This window comes from Kryptolebias marmoratus, linkage group LG24 (assembly GCF_001649575.2).
Source record: "Kryptolebias marmoratus isolate JLee-2015 linkage group LG24, ASM164957v2, whole genome shotgun sequence".
Lineage (NCBI taxonomy): Eukaryota > Metazoa > Chordata > Actinopteri > Cyprinodontiformes > Rivulidae > Kryptolebias > Kryptolebias marmoratus.
This window is the reverse complement of record NC_051453.1, coordinates 15,755,939-15,772,967: the sequence shown is the minus strand read 5'-3', so window position 1 is coordinate 15,772,967 and position 17,029 is coordinate 15,755,939. Positions and strand designations below refer to the sequence as shown.

The following is a 17,029-nucleotide window of genomic DNA, read 5'->3' as shown; positions in this document are numbered from 1 at the left end:
ACAACCCAGTGACCTAATTGTACTCATTACAGACACAACTAATCCAACTCTTTGTCTGTGAAGTATATTTAAACACTTCCTGGAACTGTCCTTAAATTTACACTTCTTATTGTAGTATATGTATTCATAATAAAGTCATTTTAACTGGGGTAGTAGTGTCGGGAGTATGTTTGCTGAAATTAAGTCTGTAAATAACATTTTTGATGATAAATTTAAACCTTACTTTTGTTATTATGTTTAATAACATCTGCTTTACGTTTTAATAGTGTGTTATATGACAAATAAATCTTGGTTTATTATTTTTTAAGTGATTTCTTTCACGGAATTGAAGAATAAAATAGCAACAGAAATCTCAAGAAAGGTACAGCGCACTCAAGTAACTGTAGCTACTTTCTTAACTTTTCGGTATAATTATGCAACTTTAATTTTAAAATAACATAAGGCATCATTTTAAACATTTAAACGTGAAAATTTGCTCTTAGTTCTCGGTATTTAGGTTTAAGCAGCCGTAAAGCTTGTGATTGAGTTCTTCTCATTCCTGTGAAGTTTTAAGCTGCAGGTGTGCATTACCGCCACCTACTGGTTGGAGTGTGAATCAACTGAATCAAATTTAACTTAAAATCTATTTACATTTTTAACGAACTGTTCTCTCTTTTTCTCATATTTTTTACAGTATAACACAACATGCTCTATAGTTTCATATATTCTACAGTATTCACATTTACCATTACAATTTTTCTCTAAAATAGAAATAGTACTATTTAACCCAGTGTGCCCAAAACTAAGCTGATAAATAATTGTTCCTTCTCTCCTTGATCCCTGTACTTCTCATTTCTCAATTTTTGGAATTTTATAAAACCAGCGTCCTTTTTGTTTCTCCCTCCCATTGCTTTTTGCCGTTTGTCATTCATTTTCTGATTAATTACCATTTCTTGTGATTGAGTTGATTCGCTTTACTGGAGAAACTGCGTAGCGTTACGTCACGTGACCGCACTTTTACGCTCCACTTACGCAATTAGCGCAGTGTCTCCTGTCATCTCACCGCACCACCACCCTGGTCAGTGCAGGGAACTATTTTCTCTCCTCGCTGCGCTCTCAGAGAGCTCATCCTGCTCTACAATGGGGAACAGAGACGACGAATATGATTTCTTGTTCAAAGGTAAGCGGAATAGATACTTCTACTCGGGTGGCTAAAGTTAAGTTAGCATGTTAGCTACGTAAACGTCAGTGGTCAACATCAGCTGCAGCTAACGGTAGCTGGCTAAGCTAGCCAGTCTGTTTTTGTAGTTTTCCCACTTCCCCTCTCGAAATAAGCCTTCATTCCCAGTTATTTTAGGTCGGCACCCTCTGTATTTGCTTTTCTACGTGCATATATATTACAGAAACCAGGGTTTGAGTCCTGAAAGCTTGTGGCTAACGATTACATTGCGTGTGTATAAGACTTTATTGACTTTTGCGGTAACATTTCTTTAAAGCCACGAATTAAATGCGCATTCTTTGGGACCATCAGCAGTAGCGTAATCTCCTGTGAATGCTTCATCTAATCAGATGAACTTGAGTTCCCTTTCCGGGAGTCCTGGCGCTTGAAGGAGGAAACTCACTCCCTGTGAAAAAGGAAAGAAGAAACTCTACTTTCTTTCTCCCCACCAGGTTTCTAATTACACGGAACAGTCCGGGACTTTTCAGCTCACTGCTTTGTCTCTGATAACTGAGGCTTCCACATTAAACAAATTCAGCCTGATCTGACTGGATTCTTAAACCTAATGTTACACAATCATTGTACTCCAGGAAGTCCAGTTTCCTGTCAACGTGTTTTCTGTGTGTCAGGTGTAGATCCCACAACTTAACACAGTTTTATCCATTGTTACTAACAGATGTCTTTAAAAGATCACTTTTTTTGTTTACAAGTGAGCATCTTGTAGGTCAGTCACTATGAGGGGCCAGGTGATATCGTGTTTATTTTCATGTGAAAATTGTGTCTTCAAGGGTCATTAACACATTAAACACTTGAGGATTTTACTATTTAGGAAAAAGAATCACATCAATCTAGTACAGCTAATAAATACCACATTTGGCAGAAGACAATGATGGCTCATCAGGATGACACACAAGCCTTGAGAAACAGTTGAGTCAGACTTCCCGGAAAGCAAGTGTCTTCCTGATTGTCTCCTAATGGGACAGCGTGTGATAAGGACAGTTAGTAAGAAGAAAAGCCAGCACTTTCACCTTGACTTAAAACGGCCACAGCTGCAGTGGATTCGATTACAGTATTGATGTTTGCTGTACTGTGGTTGAAAGCTGAGCTAAGTTGCTTAGTGTGCAGCATTAAGTTTCTAAAATGACCGAATTTGTGGCCTTGACACAGACTGAATGCTGTAAAACTTCAGAAACCAAAGAGGCACTGTTTTGGAGCACAAGGAAAACGGTTATCACTGATATCACTGTTTCTTTTGTTTCTAGTCGTACTGATCGGAGACTCCGGGGTGGGGAAGAGTAATCTGCTGTCCCGGTTCACGAGAAATGAGTTCAACTTGGAGAGCAAGAGCACCATCGGGGTGGAGTTTGCCACCCGCAGCATCCAGGTGGACGGGAAGACGATCAAGGCTCAGATCTGGGACACGGCTGGACAGGAGCGCTACAGAGCGATCACCTCGGCGTGAGTATTTTCCAACAAAGGCTCAGATACTGTGCTGGAGCAGAAGCGGTGGCGTGCTCATGTGTTCGACGCCCCCCCGAGCAGGTATTATCGAGGTGCAGTCGGAGCCCTCCTGGTTTACGACATCGCCAAGCACCTGACGTACGAGAACGTGGAGCGCTGGCTGAAGGAGCTGAGGGACCACGCTGACAACAACATCGTCATCATGCTGGTGGGGAACAAGAGCGACCTCCGCCACCTCAGGGCCGTGCCCACCGACGAGGCTCGAGCCTTTGCAGGTAAATCACACTGAGTGCTGTGGTTAGAGGGGGAGGGGTGAAGATAATGGAAACAGTCAAAAAATGTGAATTTTCTCTTCCCGCAACAGAAAAGAACACTCTTTCGTTTATTGAGACATCAGCGTTGGACTCCACAAACGTAGAAGAGGCGTTCAAAAACATTTTAACAGGTGGGAATTCTTGATACAAATAACAACACTGTTTCTAGAATAGTGGAGGCGAGTTTCAGCTTGGCAACATTTTGCACGTTGACACAGATTGTATTTTATTTTCTGTGCAGTTCTCTGCCAGCGTCATGTTTGTGGCACGTTTATCATTGCGTCGCAACGAAAGCAACAAATTTGTGCCCTCCTTCATCAGACCTTTAAACTGTGCCATTCAAGACCTAAAGTATTAAGTTTCATGTTGTGCTTTTTTGGTGTTTGTTTATTCATTTCTTTTTCCTCATCTCCAGAAATCTACCGCATCGTGTCACAGAAACAGATAGCAGACAGATCTGCGCACGATGAGTCTCCGGGTAACAATGTAGTAGACATCAGCGTCCCGCCCACCACTGACGGCCAGAAGGGCAACAAACTTCAGTGCTGCCAGAGCCTGTGACACTCGGCCTGAAGAACTCGTCCTCTTCTCCATATTCAACCCCCCCCCACGTCACGCCACTTGTGCACTTTTCCCTCCCTGTAGCTCCGCTCACGGCCAACTCTGCTTTTATCTGACCCTTTTTGTTCGACATCGTTCCCCCTCGTTTCTCATTCTGCTTTATACGAGTACTTTGAAAAACTCACTTGTTGCTCTTCTCTCCTGCGGTGAGTGGGACCATCTCAGAAGCCTTTATGTCCACGGATCGGTTGAGTCGATCCTGGAGTCAGTGTGAAAGGTCCCCGCCAAGCAGGAACGAGGCGGTTGCCGCTGTCCTGAAGAAGCTCGTGAAGTTTGTGCTCCTGTCATGTAGAGGGAGGCAATGAAATACATTTCAATGGTTGCCACTAGATGGTGCTGTATAACTGAACTAAAGTCAGATGCAGTATTATACGTTCGATAGTGTGGTTCTTACTTCCGTCATGCCAAAAATATCCTCTCTAAGTATTTATTGAGTATTTGGCTTCATTCTCAGTTTAAAAACAGTGTAAATTTACAATAAAACTCTTGACTGAAACAGTTTGCTGGATTCACTCATTCTGTGGGAGCGGGAGCGTCGACATTATGCCCATGAACAATTTGTCACGAGAACTGGGGAAGCTGGCGATCGAACCGGCAACCTTCCATCCGAAGGACAAACTGCTGTACGTTTTGGGCTGATCTGAACTCAAAGTGTCAGGCACCACACCAAGATCTAAAGAGAAGCGTAGTGTGGCAAAAAATAAGACTGATATGAGATAAATCATCCCAATGTAAATAAAAAAATACTGAAGTCAAATTTATTTCTATTGCACTTTACAGCAACAAGGCAGTTCAAAGTGTTTAAATACTCATGAGGCTGATTTAAAGCCCAACTGGCTGCATCAAAGCGCTTCTCTTTACAATCAGGAAAAAGCTGCACAGCAGCTGACGTCGTCCTTTTTCAAAAAAATGTCAGCTATGAACTGAACAGGACTATTAGGACGATGCGACCTGCACAGGTTAACAGTGGTGTGTTTATTTATTTTATTTTATTAAATAATATATTTCTAGAAGAACCTCATTTCATTATTAAAGTGAGTTTGATGGTCCCATCAGGAATAGGGCAGCTTGTTGTCAAAGATTTAACGTAACTCAGCACGGCGTTGAATTTATCAGAAAGAGATGGAAAAGAAATCACATTTAGTCACGTTACTGTAACCAAGTATTAATTTTGTGTACTTAAGTCTGTGATTTAATATTTTAGGTCAAGTATTGTGCATCGATTAGTTTGAAATCCCTATACCGAGTGAAAACTATGAATGTAAAAATGGAAATTAAAATCAGGAGGAGCAGAAAAGGCACCATAACCTCCATCAGCAGCTGGGTCTGTTCCCTACCTGTCAGCCGGTGTGTGAGCCGGCTAGAAGTGAGGATGAGCCGCAGGGGAGGAGCTTCCCAGTTAAATATGAATGAAATTTTTACATTCAAATCATTACAAGCAGAACTTAAGATCCTCAATTCCATCTGTACTAGTACAATATAAGCTGAAAATGTCTATTAACCCTATACAAAGTTTAAGGGGTTGATTGAACATTTCAAGAACACCCTGGATGTGTTCAGATATCGAATGATGTTATGATTTTATAAAATCATTTATAAGTTATCATTACCTCCGCCAAAAAGTTTATGTTTTCGGTTGTGTTTGTTTGTTTGTTCGCAAGATTACTTAAAAACCAATGAACAGATTGTTAATGACGTTTTCAGGAAATGTTGGGGTTGTCACAAAAACCAGTGATTAGATTGAGGTGGTGATCTGGATCACAACCCGGATCCTACAAGGTTTTATTGACTCTATGGCCTTGGCGGAGGTTTGCGCTCTCCAAGTGCTTCAAGTTATTATTAAGTTGGGAATAATAAACTTATAACAAGAGGGCTGTATATTATATTACTATATAATCTAAAATGTGAGTTTCTTCTTGTAAAAATTCTGTTTCATTTTGACTATGACGGTATCTACTATTTAGCTCCACTCTGAATATTAAATGCTAAGTCAACCACTTTTAAAGATTCAGAGATATTCAAATGTATTTTGCATCTGCTCGTAACATTGTGATTGAAAATATCTTCAGTTTGAATTCCAGTTAGTAAGAACATTATTGTGTCCAGGAGAAAGGCCATCCATCCATCTTCTTCCATTTATCGAGGATCCCAGCCTAAGCAGGGAGACCCAGACTTCCCTCTCTGCAGCCACTTGGTTCAGCTCCTCCGGGGGAATCCCAAGGCGTTCCCAGGCCAGCCGAGAAACATAGTCCCTCCAGCGTGTCCTGGGTCTTCCCCGGGGCCTCCTCCCGGTGGGACGTGCCCGGAACACCTCACCAGGGAGGCGTCCAGGAGGCATCCTCACCAGATGTCTGAGCCACCTCAACTGGCTCCTCTCGACGTGGAGGAGCAGCGGCTCTACTCTGAGTCCCTCCCGGATGACCGAGCTTCTCACCCTATCTCTAAGGGAGAGCCCAGACACCCTGCGGAGGAAACTCATGTCTCGTCTTTCGGTCACTACCCAAAGCTCGTGACCATAGATGAGGGTAGGAACGTAGATCGACCGGTAAATCGAGAGCTTCGCCTTTTGACTCAGCTCTCTCTTCACCACAACAGACCGGTACAGCACACTCCTCCACTTGGGGCAGGACACCAGGAGAAATGCTGTTACTGAAATCTAAAAATGGTAAACAGAGATGGGCGTGTGAGTTTATTGGATGGTGGTCAACCTGAGAGAGCGAACAGGCAGATCTGGAAACATTCTTGTTCGCTCAGCCGAGTATGAAGTCAACTTGATGGCACAGAAACACTCCGTACAGGAGGTGACAACACATATATTTGTGTTGCTGTTTTGTAACGTGACGTAATCACGTTACCTAATGAGGTCATGTGTTTGGTTAGGCCGCCGCTCTTTGCCCCAGCTGGGTCACATGCAGCTCAGCCTGCCGTGACTCAGTTCTCCTCAGATTATGTCTAAGCCGGGACTGGACCCTGGACTGCAGGACACGTGGGTCTTTGATCGGGATTTGTTTGTGCAAACCAAAGAAAGGACCTATTGGAGAATGGCAGCTTATCATTTCTGTTAAGGACAACCCCACCCCCCTCCTCTACATTGGGTCAACGCAGCTCTCTCAGTCCAGAGGTTCGGCGGTGACGGGAGCACAGGGCCAAGTCATTTGGTGTAGAGCTCTGATTGTTTTCGGCCCTCAGAGGACCAAACAGAAAGGCAGTCATGCGCCTAGCGGGCTGCACAGTGCTCCTCTCTGTCCTGCTGCAGGCTTTGGTAAGAGGCGATGAACCCAGGACTGAAACCTTTAGGAGAAAATCCGCTTTTTGTTCCGTTTATTCCTCACGTCTGTTTTCCTGCATCCGATGCATTCCTCGCATATTCCCCCTGTAACTGTGTTTGTTTGTTCTTCCTCAACAGTCTTCGCCGGCGGAGGACTGGCGGAGAGCCACATCCATCTATGGGTTCAATGCTACGGACATCGACGGAAATCTGGTGTCGCTCGACAAATACAGGTGCACTGGACGGCACACTCGTCCTGATTTCTCCTGTCCTTCGCAGTCTCTCACGACGTGTCTGCTTGTGGTTTTACACTTTTAGGGGTTATGTTGTCATCGTCACCAACGTTGCCACGAAGTGAGGCAAAACCCCCGTAAACTACTCTCAGTTTGCCAAGATGCACATTGACTACGCTGAGAGAGGTTTACGCATCCTCGCCTTCCCCTCCAACCAGTTCGGGAATCAGGTACAAACCACAAACCGCTGACTCAGCACTGGCTCCACTGAGTTCCTGTTTTTCTGAACTTTTTTTGTTTGTTTTTTGCAACCAACCTACTACTGCATACTTTGTGCTGTTTTAACCACTCGTATCCAGTATGTTCTGCTCATTTAGGAGACAGATGCAATGACTTGTGTTTTCTTGTAACTTCTCTTCTTTTCCCTGCAGAAAACATTAAAAAAATCTCTTCAGTTCCATCAAAAGCATTGTTCTCATTGAAATCTGCTTCCACATACAGTACTTGCTCTCTTTTTTGTCTTCTTACGCCACTCTAAGCTATCGTTTAGCTGATTTTAGCTTTTAGTTAAAAGCTTTTAGCTGTTTCCTTTCTGCTGCTGTTTGATTCAGCACTTTAGCATTAGTTTGGCCACTTTTAGCTCCAGTTTTACTCATATTAACACGTTTTACTCATTTTAGCTACTGTGTTGTTAACGTTTGCTTCAGTGTCAGTTTTGCTCCTTTTAGTTCAAGTTTTTGCCAATTTTGGCCACTGCTCTGCTGCTTTTGGCTGTTTATCATTTTAGTTCCGTTTGGCTTGTTTCGACTTTAAGAACAATTTTAGCTTCTTCAGCAAGTTTCAGCACTCTGCATTTCTCTAGTTTAATTCGGGTCAAATAACCGTATATAAAAGTTTACGACCATGTACACATCTTATAATCACTCTGACAATATATTAAGTTATATATAGTTAAGTACGTGTTTTTTTCCCCTTTCAGTTATCAGTAAAACTGCAAACTAGAGTTCATCAGACTTTGATTTCATCAAATCTGGTAAAGAGGCGGAGACAGGGGATCTGGCTTTCAGCTCGTTTTTCTTTGAAAATCGCGTTGATGGAGTTCACCCCTCGCCGGGTCAAAGTTCAGGCCACGCTGATTCGAACTGAAGGCTTCCATGTTCACAGTTCACCACTTCACAACGCTCTCTGTGTTCATACTTGTGCAGGAGCCGGGCAACGAGACCCAGATCAAGCAGTTTGCCCAATCCTACGACGTTCATTTCGACATGTTCAGTAAGATCGAGGTGAACGGGGAAAACGCCCACCCTCTGTGGAAGTGGCTGAAGGAGCAGCCCAATGGGGGCGGCTTGTTTGGAAAGTACGTAGGGACTAAATATGAGGCGAAACGGCCGAGTGACAGTCAATCCAAGTACAAATGATCTTTATTTGTACAATTTTTTTAATGATATTTCTAACATGTTTCTTTCTTCAATCCTGCAGTAGCATCAAGTGGAATTTCACCAAGGTAAAACAATATCTGACATTTGTTGTTGCCATTTTTCAGTAATATTCAAGCCCTAAGCACTATATTTAAACTTTATCTGCTATATAATGACAAAATGTATGTTCTTGTTTTTGAATGTCATGTTTCCTGTCGTTAAGTTTTCTTCTCTTTGTGTCCAGTTTTTGATCAACAGAGAGGGGCAGGTGGTGAAAAGATACGGACCCATGGATGATCCAAGCGTACGTACAAACCCTTTTTTTTCAGCTTTAGTAAATAGATACGAGCTGTAATGGAATTGCAGTTATGCTCTTTTTATGGTACTTAAATTGCATCTTTTGCTTCTAATCAAGTTTCAGAAAAGTCTGGAAAAATAATCTCGTTTTTAACTCGTGATTTTTCATTGTTTTGCAGGTAGTGGAGAAGGACCTTCCCAAATACCTTTAACCCTCCAACCATTCCTCCACCCACTGATTCATGTCTGACCCTCAGCGTTTCCGCTCCTTTCTCTGCTTCTCCAAGCACCAGAGGTCAAAGTTCAGCTCCACCCCAGACCAGTGACGGTCGGCCCACAAACCCGCCTGGCGGACAGGGACGGACCTGATGAGAGTGACGTGCAAACCCCATCTGGGAGGAATTTTACTTTGTCATCTGGTCTCTGGAGCGAGCGAGAAAGGATCTCCGAAGACGAATGAAGCATGCTTTCCTAATAAAACTCGCCAAGATTTGATTCCAGTTTGAGTTTGTCTCAGATTTTATTTGATTTTTTTCTTATTTTGGCAAAACATTGAGATTTTTTTTTTTAGTTTTGTGGAAAAAACTAGAAGCAGCCAGAGAGGGCAGACAACCTCCAAGGCCACAGTGTGGTTAAACAAAAAAACAAAAAAAACGATCCACATCATAATCTGGATCCCCACCAAAATCAAAAATAAAACTCAGCAGATGAGAGTTAATATTAGACCAGATTTTAGCAGGAACTGTTCACAAACAGCAGTGTTTGTGATATTTCCAACTTGTTTTTTTTTAAGTAAGCAGCTTATGCAGAGGGATCAGATCTCAGCTGAAACAATGGAAACCCTTGAGATTAGCAGCTTGTTTTTCCCGATCGGATTAGTGCACACATCGAGCTGTTTTCCACAACAAACTTGGTAAAAAGTGAAAATCCTGCTCCCTACACCCCCTCTCACCCTGTTCGGACCTAAAGGATGACCTGTAAACAAACTACAGACCAGTTTTTAAAGCATTCATGTGAAATTTAACAGCGTAAACAACCTACAGATGATCACAGGCACTGGTGGCCATTTTGACCAGAGAGAAATGAGTCATAAATGTCCCGTATACGTGTCCAATCTAAAGGGGCTTTTAGATATTTGAAATGAGTGTTTTACTGCTATACTGTAGATATTTTAAATTATAATAGTACTAATAAATTGTGAAAAGAAATTCCGACTCAGAAAGAGGAGAACAGCTATTATCGTTATCTAAGACAGTAATTAGAAAGAGGAATGTCATTTGATTATATACTAAAACAGCCTGCCATACTTCAGTCAACCTGCGGCAGCAAAGACGCCATGGTTGAGGGCAAGTTGGAGGTGATCTGCGTCATTGTTTTCTTTGAGTAATTTGCACACTTCAGCTCATAGATGCCAGATGAGCTTTTTTTAAAAAAAAACATGAATTAAGTAATTTCAAGGTGGCACAGCGGCGTAGAGGTTAGAGCTGTCGCCTCACAACAAGAAGGTTGCAGGACCGCTTCTTGACCTGAGGCCTTCCTGAGTGGAGTTTGCATGTTCTCCCTGTGCACACGTGTGTTTACTCCAGGTACTCCGGTTTCCTCCCACAGACCAAAAAACATGCATGTTAGGTTCATTGATGACTCTAAAATTGTCTCCAAGTGTGAGTGAGAGGGTGAACGGTTGTTTGTCTCTTTTGTCTCTATGTGGCCCTGCGATGGACTTGGGACCTGTCCAGGGTGTCCCCCGCCTCCCGCACAGTGACGGCTGGAGACAGGCACCAGCTCCCCGTGACCCAGAGTGGAGAAGTGGGTGGATGGAGGGACTAATTTCAGCTAAATCTTGTTAAGAGAAATGAATACCTGACCAGACAGCAGCAAGATGAGAACACCTGAAACTGAATAATTGGAAAAAAGGATTAAAATCAAATCCCATTTAGGCTGTTATACAAACAGTTTTTTCACTTTTTTTATTACTTGTAAAGAAGTAACAAATGCTGCTTTTCAACAATCCTCCGTTTGCATTAAAAACCAAAAAGATGACAAGTCTTATAAAACACATCTACATGTTCAATGGTGTATGTAACAAAGAAAAATAGCAAATTACAATCCCTTTATAGGCTGAAACTGTTTAGGTCAAAAGGGACTACAGCATACTGAGAAAAGTACCTTGATGTGTAGAAAATGAAGAAATATTTGGGTTTTTCTTTTGCATCTCAGCTTGTGTCCTAACACTCACTGGTGTAAAGCCTTATTTACGACGTTAAACACACGGCGGCCGTGGGGGAGCCCCAGGAGAAGCCGACTGTACCAAAGTGCGAACAGGAAACCAGACCATGGTGACGGCGATCCCACAGTGTCCGACAGGAGGAAGAAAAATACAACCGAACGCCTCGACTCAAACCAAACAGAAGCCCCCGCAACAACATTTCACATCAACAAAACCCTGCGGGAAAGAAAAAAATAATAAATCCAAACAGCAGAAACCTCTGCACCGCCGCACGCCACTGTCTATGCTAAAGGAAATACTTATACAGATATTAACACCACAGCGGAGCATAAAACCCAAAGCTTTGGCCTTTTTTTTTTTTTTTTTTTAAACATCATAAATATTTACAAGGAGTCTGTAATGGAATTCATCTAGTTTGCAAATATAAAAATGGTTTGCTATAAAATCTTTACAAACCAGAGTTGAAATGTGATTGTTAGTAATAAAAAAAACAAAAATAGCATAAAGAAGATAAAACAAAGACAACTGACACTGGCTGCTTAAAGCCTGTGGGGTTTAGAGCATATTATAACAGGAACTGTTACAGCCTTCGAGCTCGTCTCACCACCTAAATCAGGCCGGTAACTGTCCCAGTAATCTGGATACCAGCCGCGTGGTGAGGAAATGAACACTGGTGGTAAGAGTTACACAAGCACACACGCACGCACAAAGATATGCTTCAAATATGTCAGTTTTGAAACAATGCAGAAACACGTCTGAATCCCTGATTGGTGCGATTGTGAAAAAAAAATAAAATAAAAAATAGAATACAATACGACGCATAGGTCGAAAATTCAACACTAAAGTAATGAAATGCTCAGAAAGCCCGCTTCGGCTCGGTGCTCGGGGCCAACAAGCAAAACGTTCTGCTAAAAAGCGAACTCCTGCTCGTTAAGTGCTGATAATACAAGAACCTGAACGAGGCTCTTTGTGGATTCAAAAACACAAATCCAAGAAAAAAAAAAAAGATTACCAGTGCTGCTTACAGTTGTGCATGATTGCAGAGGCCTCTTCCTGTATTGTGTAAATCTCGGTGTCCGCAGCACCTTATTGCACAATCTCTCATTTCACTGGTGTTGCACCGCCACTCGTTACGGTATGAAATGCAAAGACTGGTGGGAAAACTGAACTTAGCCGAACCTAGGGGCGCTTCTCGGACTGCATGTTGAGATTTGTGAAACGTTAATCAAACGTCAACCGAGCCAGCCGAGAGCGCATGTATGTCTGAAAAAGCTCCTCACGTGTAGGTCCGTGCAGATTGACGCGTGCTCCCTCTCACTGCGGTGAAAGGACGTGTTAAACTCAGCCGTGCCTTGATACCTCAGCCCATCCCATAATCTAATATCACACAGCGAGACATGTCAGCACCTGCGGGACCGACTGGCGAGGCAAAGTGGGGAAAAATATGCAAGGAAAAAGAAAACCGAGTGCTTTCTTTGAAGTGTCGGCAGCAGGCATGACCTCACACGCTGGGCTCATACGATGCTCTCGCTGGCTGCCTTCTTCAGTTTGTTAAAGAGCAAGGAATGCTGGGAAGAGTTGGACTCCTTCGCTTCAGGGATGAGGAGACGCACTTTCTGATTCGTCCTCCTCCACTCGGAGTAGAGCTGACAGTGGTAGCGGAAAGATACCTGCGGGCAGAAACCAGGTGTTTAACGTCAACATTTCGAAGCCGCCGTAACGCTCCGTGCGTGCGCTGGCGCCTGTGTACCAGAGTCCAGAGGACGTAGATGGTGAACAGGGCGATGGTGAGGGCGATGAGGCCCACGGCCTGCAGCCAGCTCCCCAGGTGGAGGTGGTCCTGAGCGCCCCGCAGGCACAGCCAGCCGGAGATCGCCGCCAGAGGAGTGATGAAGAGGAAGCACACCATGTCGCAAAACAGCGTCCTCTTCTTGTTGCCAGGGCCGGGGTCCTGCAGCCACTGAGGAGAGACGAAGAAAAGAAAATTACAGAAACGACATTTTCTGTCAAATGCAGCGTGAAAGCTGAGTGCTCACATCTGCTTTGTTTTTTAGAGGCTAAACAAAGCAAAACACCAACTAACAGCAGCAAAAAAGTTAGTTAAAGGCTAAAAGTAGCAAAACTGTAACGAATCCTAAAAGTAGCCAAAGGCTAGCTACAAGCTAAATGTTATGATGAAAATGAGAAGATCTCATTTCTGTGGTTAAAATATTTGTCAATAAAATTAAATATTTTGAAAAGTATAAAAGTTTGAAAAAGCAGAAGTCAGAGCACCCATGTTCTGAACGATCTGAACGCTCTGATTGATGAAGTTTGGCACAAAGGAGCAGTTGGATTGCAAGAAAAAAATAAATAAAAATGGGTACATAATAATAAAAAGCAGGGAAACAACAGTGTGAACGATGAACCAGGAATAAAAAGCAACAACAACAGACTTTGTGCAGATGAATAAACATTTGCTTCACACAGCAGCCCAGACGGCCGAGGGGACTGACTGAAGCAGCCGACGGCGAGGGCGCCGAGCTCCGTTTACCTCGGTAAGAGGCCGCGGCCGCCGCTCGATGCTGAACTCGGTGTGACAAAGCTCACAGTAGCTGGTGTTAGAAGATGACAGCCACTTCTCCAGGCAGCTCTTGTGCACCGTGCCCAGCGTGCCTGTGCAGTCGCACGGGGACAACAGACCCTCGCTGCTGCCTCCCTCATGGCAGATACGACAGATGGGACCATCACTGACACACAAAAAACGAAATGGTTTCAAAACATTCTCAAACAGAAAGTCATCTGAAACTAAAAAAAACAAACATCTAGTCTGAACAAGCGATGTAACCTGGACAACAGTGGCATGATGTAAGAAGTCTAACCTTTGCATGCTCATGGGTTTGAGGACAGAGGACAGCAGCCGTCCATCGATGGCTGTGACCTGCGTGACGTACAGCGCCTGGCGCCCGTCCCCACCTGCCTCGTCCACAACCTTCCACGGGCCCGCGCCGCCGGCACAGTCGCACAGAGAGCCGGGCAGGTGGCAGCACCCGCCTGTCGTCATGGCAACAAAGAGTCCAGGCGCGGGACCGGGCAGACGGAGACGAGGGCGTCGAAACCTGGGGGTGGGGTGACGGATGGCGGGAGGGAGCGGCGAGAGCAAAGATTACGGGGATGGGGGACGCCTCTGCAGAGAAACAGACGCGGGCGAGAATTCATTCAGATTAGAGAGTAAATCTACTGCAGGTGAGGAAGAGACGGTTTCAGGTGTGGGGCTTTCTGACAGCAGAGAAATAAAAACAAACTCTGTTGTACCAAGAAATGACAGATTTCACAGCTCAGTCGTTAACCTTTGCGTGCATTTATGCGTTTCTGTTTGGCGTCACATTTTTGTTTAGCTCATTTAAATCAATCCCAAAAAAAAAAAAAAAAAAGTCCTCAATGAACGCACATCTGCAACCGAGTCAGCCAGACACAAGATGGCCGCCACACATAACTGACTACATAAATGACTGAAACGCAGTCATTTCTACAGGAAGCTCAGTCATCCCTGTCCCAACTGATCAGACGAGGTCTCTGGTTGAAACTTTGACGTCCAAGGCGGCGGGCGATATGCATTCCTTTAAGGAACGATGGTTTGTCATTAAAAAAGGAGGGTTGTTTTCAGAAGAGCGTGACGTAAACGGGGTAAATATTCAGTCCAACACAGCCCACTCTGCTTTCTGATGGGGAGTTTTTTTTTAACATCAGCTGCCTAAACGAGCCTAAAAAGGTAAAAAAAAAAAAAAAGAAAACGTATGGAGCAAAGGGAGAGGAAATACAGAAAGGTTAAAAAAAAAGAAGAAAATGACTGGAAGATCTAAAACAGAAAATTTAGAAGCAAATTAACTAAACAGAGTGTTATTCAGACATAATTAATGGCGCCTATATGTAAGATTTTTGACACACTTAATCTAATATTGTTTAATTCTTGCTTTGGTCCTTTTCAGCGTTCCTCTTTAAAAGAGTGGCATATTACACAAGTCGTCTGTCATTTGTACTCACGCTAGTTTCACAAAATTACCACAGGATGGTCTGTCTGTCTTCGTCATTTCCTGCCATCTCAGCACAAATGAAGTTACTGATAAATATATATATTCAGTCGTTTACTAGTAAGCTGATCTTTTGGAGGAGGGGTCAGTTCCTCGGAAGCTGCTGTCGGTCCACGAGTGATGTCAGCTGCGGTGAATGAACGAAACTGATAAACAGCTGTCCCCCCTCAGATAAGTCTTCATCAGAGGAGGAGGAGGAGGAGGAGGAGGAGGAGGCGGCACAGCTGACTCACAAGAGACACGATTGTCTCAAGTCTAAAAATTGTTTTTTGTGTAGTAACTTCATCACAAATGAAAATACTCGAGAAAAATGTGTGTTTGCTGACTAGTAAATACATAGGAAAAACAGTGTGTTTATTGGAAAAAGTGTGTGTGTGTTACTTCTAAATATTAATGCTGAGGTCCTCCTTTAGGTCTATTTTCCGCTGCTGTTACAGAGTTCACATCCGCTGAAAGGATTAAAACATTTCATCTTTTTATTTTATTTAATCTTTAATTAACCAGAAGGTACCTTGATGTTAACGCCTTTCTGGTCAAGATGACAAAAATTGTTACAAAATTGAAAAATGAATATAAAATAAAAATCAGAGACAACATAAAACAAGAAAAAAAAAGCATCAGTCTTTAGGATAACTGCTCAGTTTGACTTTGAATAATTAACACATTTCTAGTAAATAATTAAAGACTTTAAGTTATATTGAATATGTAAATAAGCGTTGCATCGAAAAGACGGTCAGCTGAATAAAATGTGTTAAAATAAGAATCAAAGTATCAAACATTGTGTGTTATTAGTTTGATGAAGCCTGATTTATTTAAAAACAGGACTTTAAAGACTGGGGTAAAGCTTGAGGTTATGTATTTTTTTAAATTTTCCTCCAAGCTGAGATGTGATCAGATATTCCAGTTTCACTAAATGACAACCTGATGTTGTTATTCCCACGATGCAGAGAGTCACAATCCTTGACCCAGATAAACAAAGATCTAATCACTTATTGTTCTCCAGCTCTGACAGTAAACAAGAGGATTAAACCTCATATTTTGCTTTTTTGTTGTTGTTGTTTTTTTTAAAGGTGGAAACATTGCAAATGCATCATCACACACTGACTTCTGTAAAAAAGTCTGTGTTCTTGTTTTCCATGTAGCTCACAGCAGCCAGTGTTACAGCTGCAGACAGATGTTTGATCCAGTCTATTGTCTGGATCACAATATTGTGAAACAGCACCGTTACAATACTCTGTAGTATTTTTCTTTTTAAGTGTATAAATCAGCCGTGTCTCTGTGTTACTCGCGGTAAAAATGAACACCTTTGAGTTCCTGTTAATAGTTGGTTCCTGATAAACATGTCAGCACTTTGCATTAATGTTCCAGTCAATAGTCTGTGCTGTTAGCTGTCAATAAAGTGCTAACAAACCGTGTGAAGGAGGAAATGAAGCTAACTTACCTTCAGTTTCCTGGAGCAGAGCCTCTCTGCCTCTCTCTTCCTGCTCACTTCATGTTTTACTGTAACGTGGGAGCAACGACACGGGACAAAAAGCGAAGTTGTTTTTGTTTTCTTTTCTGTTTCCTTTTCAGCTACTGCTGCTGCTCCGTGCTAACTAGCAGCTCCACTGACAACACAGGCCAGGTTTCCGCTTTCCCGTGGTTTTAAATACACCCCGAAGGCTCATTCGGGGTTGCCAGACACGAAAAGACGACTTATCGTACTGTCGCTTTTAAAAACTAATATCTAATGGTGAGTGGGTGTTTGCTTGAATAAAAACGATTTTTTTTCGGTGCACAGAAATGCCATAACTATCTCATATTTGGGCCTTCTAAAAAAACATCTAACATTTAACTAAAATGATCACATAAATGCGATAGTTATCGTATACCTGGCAACACCGCATCAGCCTCAGCCGCCTGACTCTGCGGTGGCGACAAGG

At 42.9% G+C, this 17,029-nt stretch overlaps 3 protein-coding genes across 3 annotated transcripts; 2 read left to right on the top strand and 1 right to left on the bottom strand.

Moving 5' to 3' along the window:
- The first annotated feature begins 1,002 nt into the window (after positions 1-1,002).
- LOC108230746 (ras-related protein Rab-11B) lies at positions 1,003-4,095 on the top strand. Its single transcript, XM_017407219.3, has 5 exons — positions 1,003-1,159; positions 2,461-2,656; positions 2,741-2,934; positions 3,024-3,104; positions 3,389-4,095. The coding sequence occupies exons 1-5, from the start codon at positions 1,120-1,122 to the stop codon at positions 3,532-3,534; spliced, it is 657 nt and encodes a 218-aa protein (XP_017262708.1). The 5' UTR covers positions 1,003-1,119; the 3' UTR covers positions 3,535-4,095.
- A 2,593-nt stretch (positions 4,096-6,688) lies between these two features.
- gpx4a (glutathione peroxidase 4a) lies at positions 6,689-9,310 on the top strand. Its single transcript, XM_017406886.3, has 7 exons — positions 6,689-6,856; positions 7,001-7,095; positions 7,181-7,325; positions 8,301-8,452; positions 8,575-8,599; positions 8,758-8,817; positions 8,990-9,310. Exons 1-7 carry the CDS (start codon positions 6,806-6,808, stop codon positions 9,020-9,022), a joined length of 561 nt encoding a protein of 186 aa, XP_017262375.1. The 5' UTR covers positions 6,689-6,805; the 3' UTR covers positions 9,023-9,310.
- A 1,448-nt stretch (positions 9,311-10,758) lies between these two features.
- On the bottom strand, positions 10,759-16,745 carry march2 (membrane-associated ring finger (C3HC4) 2). The gene is made up of 5 exons (XM_017406868.3): positions 16,549-16,745; positions 13,899-14,203; positions 13,571-13,766; positions 12,788-12,997; positions 10,759-12,707 (listed from the first exon to the last, which is right to left on the bottom strand). The coding sequence occupies exons 2-5, from the start codon at positions 14,078-14,080 to the stop codon at positions 12,552-12,554; spliced, it is 744 nt and encodes a 247-aa protein (XP_017262357.1). The 5' UTR covers positions 14,081-14,203; positions 16,549-16,745; the 3' UTR covers positions 10,759-12,551.
- Between the last annotated feature and the right edge of the window lie 284 nt (positions 16,746-17,029).